The 14,357-nt window shown below is 39.5% G+C and overlaps 1 protein-coding gene across 2 annotated transcripts in view; it reads left to right on the forward strand.

Moving 5' to 3' along the window:
• LOC149258983 (MMS19 nucleotide excision repair protein homolog) overlaps positions 1–14,357 on the forward strand; it is a 419,217-nt gene that overhangs the window by 299,259 nt on the left and 105,601 nt on the right. For both annotated transcript variants that reach the window (XM_089417142.1, XM_089417149.1), the window contains 2 exons: positions 2,870–2,945; positions 3,100–3,214. In XM_089417142.1, the coding sequence (XP_089273268.1) occupies positions 2,870–2,945; positions 3,100–3,214 (191 nt within the window). The remainder of the gene's footprint in view (positions 1–2,869; positions 2,946–3,099; positions 3,215–14,357) is intronic.

The raw sequence follows: 14,357 nt of genomic DNA on the forward strand, positions 1-14,357 counted from the left end.
TACCTTACCAAGTGGAAAAAGCTTCCAGAAAAATATTTATTGTCTGAAACAAGGCAATTTTAAATGGGTGGCAATGTTACAAATAAAAGTTATAAATAATAAAGATTATCAATGTTAAAAAAAGATAATAATAAAAGTTAAGTGTGCATGGTTAGTAGAGGGTGCATAGCTGTTAATTTTAGGCAACAATGGTATGTTCTATGCTTTAGAGCAATTTTACTTCAGTTTCTTTATTAGCCCAATATGGGTATCCAAATTAGCAAAATGCAGAAAGAACATAAATATAAACAGTAGAAGACAAGCCAAGACAAGAGGACACAAGATGTGGCACCAGCGAGGGACAAACCCCAATGTGGGGAAACCCTTGATCAATTCTTCTTATAGTCTTCAATAGTTCAGCAGAGAGAGAGATAGTACAGCAGAGAGAGAGATAGTACAATTTACAAATTTGATAATTTATAATAGCAGCCAAAGATCCCTAACCAGAAAAGTCAACGCTGGTCAACATGGCAGATTTGACCTCCAAAACAACTTGGTCAAACCCAGTCAACTCGGCCTCCAACAGTCCTTTGAATCAGCCCAAAAATGGTCCTAAAAATCACAGTCAAACTCGGTCAATGCAGAAGTCAAACCTGCGGTCAATTCTCTGCAGTCAACGCTGGTCTAACACTACAGAATGCCTCGATTTCTGTGCCCAGAAATGTGGCCTGCGGCCCTGCCCAAACAGAGATTTCCCTCACAAAAACACAGTCAAACAGGGTCAACACTGGTCAAAGTCAGCCTCTTGAAATTTCGGTTTCCTGAAATTCCAGCCTCCTGAAATTTCGGTCAAATCTGGTCAACGCCCAAAACAGAAAATCTCTATCTTCTTCAGACGTGTGGAGAGGCTCCCAAAAAATCTGTACCCAATCATGTGAGGAGAGAGAGATGTGTGAGAATTGAAGTGTGTCCAAATGAGGATGAGGCATCATGTATTTATAGCAAACGTTGAGGATGAATGGACGTGACTGTTGGGCTTCTGAGCCTACATAAGTTTGTTGGCCAACCTTAACAATTTGTCCATAATCACAATAAATTCATAACTTCATTTGTACGTCAGAATTGGATGATCTCTAGATCAATCCTCTACCTCTCGGAGAGAGGAATCCAAGAAAAATATCAGCTTTCATAAATAAGATGAGCCATATGGAGTTTGGCCCTAGTTGCCAATTTTAACAATAGCGTATCTCTTCATTGTATTCAATAATAATTATTTCATATCTACAAGTGTTGTTACATAAGGTATAATCATCCTTAAGTAAATTGTATCAACTTAGGTGTATATAGAGAATACAACCTACATTTCATGGTTAAGAAAGCTCATCAAGGAAATGTGCTTTGGTTGTAAACATAGTAACTGGCCCATAAGTCGACAATTTACAAAAATAGCAGCCTGCCATTAACTGAACTGAAGTGAATTGTGAAACTAGTGGGAAAGGCTTAAATAAGGAAAGTTGGTCTAGGCCTTAGAGACCAAGAGGGATAGCTGCAAGGAGGTGTGAAGAATGTTCCACAACTAATGTGCCATAGGTCAAAGTCATGGGAAACCACATGGTTTGTTGCACCTCAGATTCCTGAAATACAGCAAGATTCCTCATGTCGGATGCAGCAAGCATGCTCTAGAAATTGCCAAAGTGGATTTGGAAGTGAAGTGAATTGTAAAATTGTAAGAAAGGCTTAAATATGGTGAGTTGGTCTAGGCCAGAGAAAGCAAGAGGGATAGCCACAAGGAGGTGTGAGGAAACTTCCTCAACTAGTGTGCCCTAGGTCAAAGTCATAGGAATCCACAAGGCTCAATGCGTCTCCGATTTCACAAATATAGCAAGTATTCCTCACGTGGGATGCACCAAGCAACATGTAGAAGTTTGCTAAAATGGATCTGGACCTTGAAAAGTCAAACTCCTTGGATTGGCTTGAAATTAGCATTGATGTTGTAAGCATATTGGATCCCCAAAGATATATTCACCCTGCTCGAATTAGCAAAGATGAAAATAGAACAAAACTTTCTTGGTTTTGAAATTGGCTAAAATTCAAACTATGGATAAATCTTCATATTGGGTCCCCAAATATGTAATCATCCTGTCATTCAAACCAGATTTCTATAAATATATTTTCTTTCTAAAAATATAATCTTCTTTACTTTGCTTCAAATTTGAACCGCATGCCCATCTCCATAATGGGTAATCCAAAAGTATGATTAGTTCTAGAGAAAATGGCATTGAAGAATCGTTAAATTTTGAAGAAAGTAAATCTTGAAATCAAGAAACTGAGAAGGCACCGATATGACCACAGACTTCAGGAGTCATCAACCTTCCATTACTTGCTCTAAATGCTACAATTGATCTGCAAGAATTGGGCACCTACTACTACTGAAAACCCATTCTAACTGCCACTGTGATGTGTCATCTAGATGTACTTGTATATAAGCTATCTGCTTAGGAACCTGCTCAACTATTATTGCTTGAATAAAAAAAGCTTGTGACCATTTGCCAAGTCTGAAATCCACTCCTGAACCATTGATGCTGAATGATGGACCAATCAACCAATCTATCCTATAATGTACCGATGAACCAACTCTGATAAGTGCCCAAATTAGATCCGAAATCCAATTTGGGTACCAACAGGTACCATTTGATCCTTCCTCTTTTGGATCTCAACAATATTCTTTATTTGCTTTATTTATATTAGATAGGCTTCATTTGCTATTCCAGACATTTACAAAATGCATGATAATTTGGTATGATATAAACATAATGTGTTAATATGATTATATTTCTGTATTTTAGTTTCAGACAACAAGCTGCTAATTGTATATATATCTTCGTTGTAGATATATGCTGTATTGTGCTCTTGCACATCTAATTTCTGAAGCTCCACATATTGCACTTCTGGCTGAAGCTGAAAAAGTAAGACTTTCCAAAACACTGCTTACATAAATGCTGGCTCAACAGATTGGCTTCTGACTTTTACTGATTTTAGTTAAGCAAACACAGTGACTTGTAATGTTGCTTCATGCATCTATTAGCAATCATATTACTCTTGTTTATATTTGTCTTGCAGGTTATTCCATATATATTGGAGGGGATATTGGTATTAAGTAATGACGCTGTGAACAAAGGCCATCTCCACTCATTTTTGTTGGCTTTGTCTGGAATTATTGTTGACGAGAATTATGGTACTGTCAGAAAGACTCAAGTCTTTTCCTTTACTAGTTTCTTTACTGGTCAAGTGTAATTCTTTACAGTTTCCTAGAAAGGTTGAATGGGTTTTGTTGGTCATTTTGTGTCGCGGGGATCATTTTTGTTAGCTGGTTTGTAAAAATAACCAACATGTTAGAAGTAACAAATGATAAATCAAAAGAATCACTTTGTTGTCTTTAATCTACAATCTATTCTACTATTTTACTTTGTTCTGCTCTTGGATCATGCACCCACTGTCATCTTCATTCATCCATTCTTTTATTCTGCCCTATGTTACCGGATCCTTCAAGCCCAGCCGCGGATCCCCGGATCAGAGACGGATCCGGATCCAGATCCATGAAGATCCGCCCCGTCCAACATTTGTCTGTCTATAATATGGTTTGACGTCAGCACATATTTCCAAATTATATCTCAGCGCAGAATCTACAAAGAAAATATCAGTGGATGAATAACCCGATATTGGAAAAATCAGCCGTGCGGGAGTTCATTAATCTGTGCGGGAGTTCATTAATCTGTGTGTAATATGGTTTGACGTCAGCACATATTTTCAAATTATATCTCAGCGCAGAATTCCAGAAAGAAAATGTCAGCTGATGAATAACGCTATATTGGAAAAATCAGCCGTGGGAATAATTAACAAGGGAGTTCATTAATTTCAAGTTTATAAACCTGCGGTTAACCATTGTATAAACTTTATTTCAAGACTATACGATACGGATGTTGGGATATTCTAATTAAATTATATGTTTATTTTAGAAGTTTGATGAAGTAAGTTCTATAAAGTAACTTCATTTAATTTAAATATAATAACTATTAAATTATAGGTTTATTTTAAAAGTTTCATAAAGTAAGTTTATTTAATTTAAATGTAATAACTAGTAATTAATGTTTCAATATTATGATACATTAATTTTAATATATTAAATTAATAATTATTTTTTCCATCTGAAATTAATAATTATTTTAAAAATATTATATAGAAGTTTTATATTTAAAATTTTAAACAGAAATTATAATTTTTTTTTTTTATTTTATACAAATTTAATTAATATTTATAAATAACATATTAATTCTGATACTATTTATCTAATATATCTAATATTTATTTTTATAGGTACTCTATATAAAAATTATATATTTAAAAATTAATATATGTTTTTATTTTATTTTTATATAAATTTAATTTTTAAAAATTATAAAATATTTTATATTGTTTGTACTTGCCGTATCCGGATCCTGGCTTTTCAAAAAACTAGCGGATCCGTCTCCGTATCCGTATCCGAATCCGGATCCGGATCCGAATCCGTATCCGAATCCTGGTAACTTAGATTCTGCCTCTGTTGTGACTAGTTTGTAAGCTATTTCCATTTCTTCTGGCCAAATGTGTAATCTATTCTACCTTTGTCTCTAAGTTCATTTTTATATTCTTTGCCTTCCTTTCTGCTTAACAGCCTAAGTAATAGGGCATGTTTCTCAGGGATCCTGTTCCTGTACCTTCTCTAATGGGCTTGTGACAGGGTAGGACGTGTGTCCAAGACATGTTTGGTACCTGTCTTGAAACAGGATTTGTGCCAAACACATGTTGGAGACATGCCGTAGATGTGTCCTGATGTGCTGGACACCAAGGTGTCCTGCTCTACATCAGCGAGCCATAAGGCTCCTCTCTTAGGTTACTTCATCCTCTTGATGCAGGAGGAATTTGAGCACATATGAGAACTTGTACAGTTTGAAGAAGAGCAAGCTTTTAGTAGTATAGAGCAGAGGCAATGGTGTATGTGCACTCCACCCTCTGGCTTATTCATAGCAAAGGGAGGAGTGGTTGAAGGGAGAGATAAAGGTGTGGGATGTGTTTCTTGGTGATATGGGTTTGGGCAGTTGTGTTAAGTTGGCATTAGCCAACTTGGATCTTAATGGACTAATGGAAGAGCTAGTCACTTTTGATAATGTTGATCCTCTTTGGGTGTCATCGTCCCCACTGGCAGATACATATCTTGGATTAGATATAGATGAGGAGAATGGAGGAGATAACAATGGTAGTGGTGGTGATTTTGATGATTCTAACATGGATGAAGATTACTCATAGTGACAAGCTGTTAGATTCTTCCATCTATAATTCTAGTATCTACCCTATTCTGTATTTTCCATTAGTATTCTTATTTGTAGTATTAGTGACATAATCTCTATGTAATAGATGTCATTAAATGACTTAATGAATAAGCTGAAGTATGTTCCTTTTCATAGAGTGGATGAAGCTATATATGGACCAGTTCTTGTTCAGATTGGAGGAACTAGCAATATGAGACCAACACACAAATAGCAAGATGTTTGAGTTTTGGAGCTCCATCCCTATGCATCCACCAACCAATCTAGTCATCCTAGGCTAGATCTATGTAATTTGATCAAGCATTGGGCTTGTTGAATAGGGCATTGAGATTTGCAAATTGAACAAATTGTCTCTAAAGTCTTTTATACCCTTGCCGTTGTTACCCACCAAAAAATGGGTTATCCCATACGACAATTTTTTTGTTTGTTTGGATAGTCAACCAACTAGTAGCCCTTCATTCGCTCAATACACGATGATATGCCATGTTCCTCCACCATTTCCATCGGTCAGGCACCTCTCACTATCCGACATTCCTCTTGAAGGAATGTGGGTCATCATTTGGAAGACACTTTAACCATCTTAAAATCGCGTGCTTTTACTTTTGGGCATGCTATCATGGATTAAGGGGTGATTTGGATGATTGATTGATCTTGATTTTAAACTTTTTCTCTAACTTTACTAGCGAGGTTAGTTCTTGATCCTAGTCCCGTGGGACTTCCTATGAGGGCTTTGAGGGTTATAGGAAGGGCACTACTTAGGAGACTTGGATTGATGTAGTGTGTCCATAACTTTTTCCATACTTATCACTTTTCACCCTTTCCCAGATTTCATATCCATCATTCGGGTTTGTTGTGATTGGTTCATTGTGATTGGCACCCTCATATCCTCATCCTTGAGTCTGGGTAGGAAACATTGCCTTGTGTTGAGAAATCTAGGGCATTAGTATTAGTTGATTTCTCTTCTATTAGTGACTGCTTTTTACTTTTTTATATTAGGATCTTCTTTATGTTAGATTCTTAGTGTTCTTCTTCATCAAACAGTAACCAATGCATGAACATAAATAGACAAGAGACACAACATGTAGGCTATGAGCCATGGCCAAAGCCTCTCACTCTTTGAGAGGAAAACCCACACAAATTCTTCTTATAGAGATTCCAATTGGCGAATACCAAGACCAAGACGCTTGACCTAGTAGCCCCTCCAAGACCAAGACACACGCTCTCTTGACAATCTTCTTCTTGACTCCTCTTCCACCAAGATCTTCATCATTGTCTTGATACCGAGATTTTCATTACTGTCTTGACAACTCTGTTTCCTTCATGAGCCCTTATCGCAAAGATAATACCTTTTCACAATAGGATTACCATCAACGAACTATTATGTCATCAATGATGCCTTGCTTGATATAACACCGAGACAAAAGTATTGTAGAGCAACATCTATACTGTGATTATATTCACTGTGAATATATCCACTTCATAGATCCGAACTTCTTCTCTGAGATTACTGCCACTGTAATCTGAGCTTTGGTCTTGCTACCACCTTAGACTTGTTGCCACTGTGATCTGAGCTTCTAGAGGGATCCGATTCCCTTCAACATTTTGTAACCCATCCTGTTCGAAATACAAAGAGACTTTTATGTGGAGATCCAACACTGTCTTACTGTCTTATCCACTGAAAATTTTAGAGGTATAAGAAGTCCGTTTTGTGGTAATGTGAAGAGCCTAGCCTCCTATATATAGTGATTCGTCCATATACTTAAGCTGACCTGAGCATCCGAATGGGTGGGTCTCCTTAATGTGAGCCGACATGAGTTTGTCACCTTATTTAGAAGTTGACATGAAGAGAGGACTATGTGCTTGTCATTGGAGGGCTACATAGACTTCTATTTATTTGACATATGCTCAAGAAGAACTCTTCATACATGACATTGACTCTTTGACTCTAATGATAAATCCGAAGGCTCTCAATGGGAGCCACTAATAAATAAAATCTCTTGCTCATGAAACCCATGAAGCAAGCTTTACAAAAATAATTTTATTCTCATATTTTCATCATTTACAAAAGTCACAATTACATGTCATTATGAAGACCGAAACTAGTTATATTTTACAACACTCCCTCTTAACTAGGGAGGTATTCATAATGGTACTTGGTCATTCTCAATTTGAAGAATTTCTCATAAGAAGAATCAGATTGGTAACCCATTTGTTTAGCATCATATCAACCAACATTGTCACATATCAAGGCCTTGACTAACAACTCTATCTCTCCACAAGATCTGAGCTCAATGCTGGTGAGACCAATGATTTATAAACGCACATCATTGTCTCTCTCGGAACATACCCCACCTGGGTTCTCAGGGTGTGTTCCATTAGGACTATTCTTATCTTGGATTCCCAGTCCTCAAAGAATATCGGTCCTCCACGACTACTCTTATCTTGGATGCCCTATCTCATCCTCAAAGAGTATCAGATGCCAAATGATTACCCAATCCTCTCATTCTGTCTTCCCATTTGAAGACCAGAATGATGTGTCTATCTCTCCCTCTCAATTAGGGAGGACATATCTATTCCATTAAAGGAATTTACTCATCTCTACACAAGGAATGTACCTAAGTGTTGATTTGTGGTAGCATCGGATGTGCTCTAGCCACGAAATTTGGTGGAGAGGTTGGGACACATGAGATCTCCAATACCTATAAAGGGTTTGGGCAGATTCTAAACAGTTTAGAGATATTAAAATAATTAATATTTTTAATGGAGTCCCTAAGTCTAAACTTAGGAAAATTAAAATATTAATGTGGATTAATATAAAACTATGTTAGAATGGACCAAAAGACATGGTCTTATCTTAGTCGTCGATTAGGGACTTAATCTCAGCCGTTGATATGTCAACGAGAAAAGTAAAAGAGGAGGCTTGAGGGTCACTTGGAGAGCACACTAGATGATCAGTCATTTTATTTTCTAGAGCGTGGTTTGCTAAGAGAGATAGAATCAATGATCGGAGTTGCAGCTGAGTGGCAGTGAGTACAAAGAGACAGAGAGGCAAAGATAGTGTTGGGAGATCAACACAGGAGATAGAGAGAGTGACGCAGAACCAGCCAGGGCTCACGCAGAGGCAGCTAGGAGCTGCGTAGTGCTTCAGAGAGGCCAATGTTGTTGATGCAGAGGGCCAGAAAGTTGACGCAAGGCGTCCTGAGGCTGACGCAGGCCCATTTAGGGTGATGCAGGGCCAGCGCTGGGCAAAGAGAGGCTGATGCAGTCCAGAAAGGCAGACACTGGGGTTTCTGGGGCAGATTGGAGCTAAGGAACTGCCAAAGGGTTTATTTGGGGTTTCAGTCGGGGCATTTGTCTAAGACTGAGAGGTACTCTTGCAAGGGCATTCTCTGTTGGGTAAGCCGGATTTGGCACCCAGATTGTACTATGAAATTGCTTAATAAGAAAACCCTTAGATAGCTGCACCGGTTTTCCCGCATTGGGTTTTTTCGGGGACATTGGTCCAAAAATAACGGTGTCATTTTGTGTGCTTGTTTCTGTTTCCTTCAGTTAATGATCTGTAATATGTTGAGCATGCACTAGTGTTTATTTTCAGTAGTTACATTGTAAATAACTTGTTAAGTAATGGAACAAGTACATGGAGGGTTTCTAACTAATAGACTTAGAAACTTACACTAAGCTCCCTCTTGGCTTAGGAATTTCCAAGTTTCTTCCTAGTAAGAAACTTTCAAGGCTCCCTCTCAAAATAGGGACCTTCAGCAGCTTCTTAGGTGGAGATGATGGGGCAACCAACTGCTTGAAGAACTCCTTTCTTCGATGTCATGAATGCGATAAAATGATCATCATTAAGAGATAACTAAATGTTAAATCATTAAAAGCAAGCTTGGACACCTAAGCTATGCTTCTTATCAAAGCATTATAAAAAATAATTAAAAGGCACATTAGAGGGGTGGGGAAGGCAGTCCGAGTAATGGGGTCACTCATGCCTCCATGATTGGTCCCTCCTTAGATCTTATACATTTAGGATGAGGGACCTCCATCAATTGGTGCCATGACCATGGCAACTTTCCTTGAATTCTTTCCCATCCATTGCCATTATTATCATAGACACAAATTGAAGGGTTGAATTAGGATATGTAACCTCTGCCTATGGGCTAGAAGCAGGGCTGACCATCTAGCCATCCCTAACATAGGTAGGGAACACTTTTAGGGGGCTTGGTCTAGTTAGATATTTGAAGGTGATCTCAGTTTGAAGTGTTATTATGTCCTTAACAATTAAGTATGGTCCAGTATGATGGATGTATGGTCATTGGCCCTATTAATTGACGACTTTCACTTGATCTTAAGATGTTTTTGCTAGGTGGTCTTTCACACAACAACAGAGGCCTTGAGGGAACATTTTATGTCTTCACTACACTTCACACTGAAGTTGTTTTACACTTCCAGAGAGAAATGATGACCTTGCAGATGCAGTTCCGCCCCTGCAAAGCAGAGCATTGGACACTTTGATGACTCCATTAGATGATTGATGCCTTAAAGCACCCTGTGATGAAACATTGAGCTCCTCTTCCATGGTGTTGGATATTCTTGATGATGTCCCTAGTGGATGCAACAATGCCCCCAGACTGGCATTGACACTGTTTGATGGGCAAGTCTAACCTCCCTGACAAGGTGACAAAATAAGTTTACAGTCAAGATTGGTTAATCATCTAGATCATCCCTTAATCCATGTTAGGATGCCCAAAATATTAAGTAAAAACATATGATTGCAAAATGGTTAAAGTACCTGTTAAATGATGGCCTTGTTACCCACCACCAGTGGATGACCCCTATAGGAGGATTTACCTCCTAGAGTTGTCTTCAATAGGCAACCAATAGCCCCATGCAGCCACCTGATAGCTCGATGTTCCGCTATTCTCTGCCACCTGAGCCAACCATGGTATCTCCTTGTTTGAAGGTGAGCCTTCCAACCCCGAAGGTATGCCTTTTCATTATGTAATTGGGTGTTTATGCTTGCTTTTCTTGGGTGTGTTTGGGCATGGGTTAGTGGGGGGATTCGGCAGAAAGCACGGGCTTTTACAGTACTCTTGTTCCCTTGCCTCAACTTGGGGGTTAATCTCGTATCCTACTCTCGTGGGATCACTTTTATTGGCTATTAGCTTTAGGAGTAGCACTACATGGGAAACCCTGATTTTGGTTGCATGGTTCCACTTCCCCATATCATATTTCTCACTCCCCTCCCCTCATTACAAACCCTTTTCAGATTTTTGCCATCACGGTGCACATTTGTCCATTGGGTGTGTTACCCACCACTAGTGGGTGATCCATACAGGAGAATTTTTTCTCATATATTTGTCTTCAGCCGATAGCCAATAACCCCTTGCAGCCAATAGATTGTTGTGTGTGGAGCATGATTGTTCAGAGGTCTTTGTTTCAGCCGGATGTATACCCTAGGAAGTTTTGTACACCCCTCCACGCGGGGGGTGCGGGGGGGACTTGTCCCCCCCGCGGGGGTCCGGGGGGGCCAATCCCCCCCGGCTGGGGGGTCCGGGGGCTAGCGGTCCCCCGGCGGGGGCTCGGGGGCAGCGCCCCCGAAGCCAAAAATAAATGTAAAATTGCCTTGTAAAAGTATAGTAATTTCTAGTCAATCTGGGCCGTTCATTAGGCGGATGATCTGACGGTAGAACTTATGTTTAGTTTAGGGTTTTTTGCCCTAGAAGGCAACCCCTCTCTTTGTATGAGGGTATTGTATTTGAGGCTGTGTGAGAGATGTGTATTGTGTGAGCTAGAAATAGAGTGGTGAGACTGTGAGAGAAAATAGAGGATATTACAGCGGATTTGCTGTAGGTTGTGTCTCTTCATTTTGCTGGATAATAGAAAGGAAGGATTCGCTGTTCGGGGTGGACGTAGCCCAAAACTGGGTGAACCACATATATCTGTCTCTCTTGTTTTGTGCGTTTTCTGTGTTTATATTTCAGCAATATTTTATGTGTTCCATTGCTCCGTAATATATAATTTTCTAACATAGATAGCTTGATGTGCCACCATTCTCCACCACTCCATCCAACCATTATGTTCCCTCGCCCATCTATTATGATCATATGTTTGAATGTAGGCCTTCCAACCCTGAAGATATGGATTTTCATTATGTAATTGGGTATTTTGGCTTACTTATCATAGTCACATGTGGACATGGATTAGTGGGGGGATTTGACAGAAAAAATGAGCTTGGTATGTACTCTTGTCCCCTTGTCCAATTTGGTGGTTAACCTTGTATCCTAGTCCTGTGGGATCTCTTTTATTGGCTACTAGCTTTAGGAGTGACGCTACATGGGAAACCCTTATTTGGGTTGTGTGGTCCCGCTTTACGATACCACATACATCACTTCCCTTTGCTCATCATAAGCGCTTTTCACATATTTCCCATTCGGGTCCACATTTGTCCATTGGGTCAACAAGGAGTTAGCCTCCCCCTCCCATTGCCCACACTTTGGGTTGGGTCTAGAACAATTCCACAGAGGTTGATGCAGCTAAAACAAAGTTAAAATGCATAATTTGGCCACTTACAACAGGAAATGTACCATAAAATGCAAAAGATGGCCGGGTCATAAGAATTTAGCACGTGGGAAAAGGCCAACATGAGATCTATGCGCTATCATTATGGCCATAACCCTGGTTCCTAGGACCCCTATATAAGCTCCTTGCATCACTAAGGAACCCATGATTGTCGCAACCCGTGGCGGGCGATGAACTGCCCAACCTTAAGGAGGTAATCACTGCTATATCTTACACAACATGCTCTCATCCCCTGGAGCCCTGAGCAATTAAAAGAAAGATAAATCAATAAAACGCAGAAGGCATATGAAGTAGGGTGGAAAAACAAAGGTCGGGGTAACTCGTACCATGATTGATCCCTTCTACATCTCTACACCCATGTGTGGGCTTCCCTTATTATTGTTGCCCTTGTACCATGGCATGTGGCTGGGAGCCTTCTCTTGCTTCCCCATTCCGTTCTATCATTATTTCACATGACACTTGCCATCTGACGGATGTACCATGGGCCGCTCACTCACTTAGAGGTTGAGACCACCTAATAGGGTCCTTGATTAACCTCCTCCTTGCTCCTGGGGACACTTGTACATTCTAAAGTCGATTATTGCAGGGCATGCCACTATGAAATGTCCACTTGGGTCCATAGTTTGTAAGCTCATTTACTCGATTGCACTAATGAATTGTTGTATTGGAAGGTGAGAAGTCGCATTGGATCTTATAGAGGATTGCAGGTGGGTCTTCATTTTGGGGTTTGGCCTCCCTATATGGGATCCAAGCCCTCTAGAGGGTCATGATGGCATTTGTAGGGTGAGAATAGAGAGCAATGGGTTTCCTCTGTAGCAAAGAGCAGATAACCACACCATGGGATCTTTTAGCACCACCTATTGCTTGCTCGTGCCCTAGTTATTCAATGATGATGATGAAACTAGACCACACTACCCAACCGACTACACATCTGCACCACACACTTGGCACTTGATCCAAGGCTTAGATGTGGTGTTGTCTCACTTTGGGAGGTAAGGGAGGGCGTGTATCATCATTCTAGCCCTTATTGATGGAGCATTGACTTGTTCGACTCAGTTGGAGACTCATGAGACCCTTCCTAGTGCCCCCACTACCACTTGGGAGCACCACAGGTTATTTAATTGGAGATTAAGGGGCACCCCCTTCATCATTGTTATTGGATCCCTCCTATTCATTATGGTACATGAGGGACTTGATTTGGCCTTCCAACGACCCTATTAGCTATTGTTTTATCATTTCGACCCTCTTGAGAGGGCTTATTATTCATCTTTTAAAGCTATTTGGTGGGCTTGTCACCAAAGTGATGATATTTTGCACATTATTTTATTGTAGGGACCTCATTAAGCTAATTTAGGCCATTCGAATACCCTAAAGGCTCTTATAAATACATGAGAGCATAGTTACACGAGTACTTCTCCCAAGCATTGGAGAGCACGTACCCCACGCTCCCACACTCCTGGGAGCTTGGAAGCTCATAGGGAATGCTCCAAAATTGTCGGGAGCTTCAGCGGGTACTTTGGAGCTTTTCGGGAGCTTCACTGCAACAAATTTTGAAGTTTTGGCTACCTATTTTGAGCAATTTTTCACGTTTCAGCTACCTATTTTGAGCAGGGAAGGTACCATTTGTTTATTTTCTATGTAATACATGCCAGGTCAAGGGGCTGTATTGCATGAGCTCTGTAAAGCGACAGAGATGTGGAGATGTAGCAAAGGTTTCAACAAAATATGGACAGTTCCCAGTCATTCCTTGGCAGCTTCTGCTGCAAATCTTGAAGTTCAACAATTGCAAATAAGTCTACTCTCTTGAAGCCTATCTTAAAGCTTTAATCATAAGATTCAACGAATTACAGTGATGGTCAGAAAGAGAAAGAGTAGCGTGTTAGTTAGTTTCATTTTAAAAATTTCCAAACTTGAATTTCGAAGTTGAATATAATATAGCATTGCATGAAATCACATAATAATAGAGCAATAACAACCATTTTTCCGGTTTGGGAGTTCTGCATGTTGGCAAATTATTGATGGATTAATATTTTGATTTTTTTGGCAGTGTTTCAAAGTTCAATCTATTACATATTTCTTTGCAAGGACTTACATATTTCTTTGGATGGAAATAAATAAATAAATTTATTTTATTTTTAATATATATTAAATTTTATTATATTATATTATTTCTGCTCCCAACTTGATGTTTCTTGTAAATTTGGGCAAAGCCTGTAGTTGTGCTAGATACTTGTTTCCCCGTACCAGAAACTCGTGCAATATAGCATGAGAGCCTCATTGTAACATTCATCATGACTTGGATTGGATTTCTTCTCTTAAAGAGAATTCAGACCTGCAATTGATGGATGAATTGGAGTATTCTTGGTGCATTTTGATGTTTGGGTTATTGCTATCTTATCTTGGAGCTTCCTGTTTGAAAATGTGATGTATGGATATACT

This window comes from Pinus tabuliformis, chromosome 6, assembly GCF_031772625.1.
Source record: "Pinus tabuliformis cultivar Carrire ecotype Pingquan chromosome 6, CPIR1, whole genome shotgun sequence".
Lineage (NCBI taxonomy): Eukaryota > Viridiplantae > Streptophyta > Pinopsida > Pinales > Pinaceae > Pinus > Pinus tabuliformis.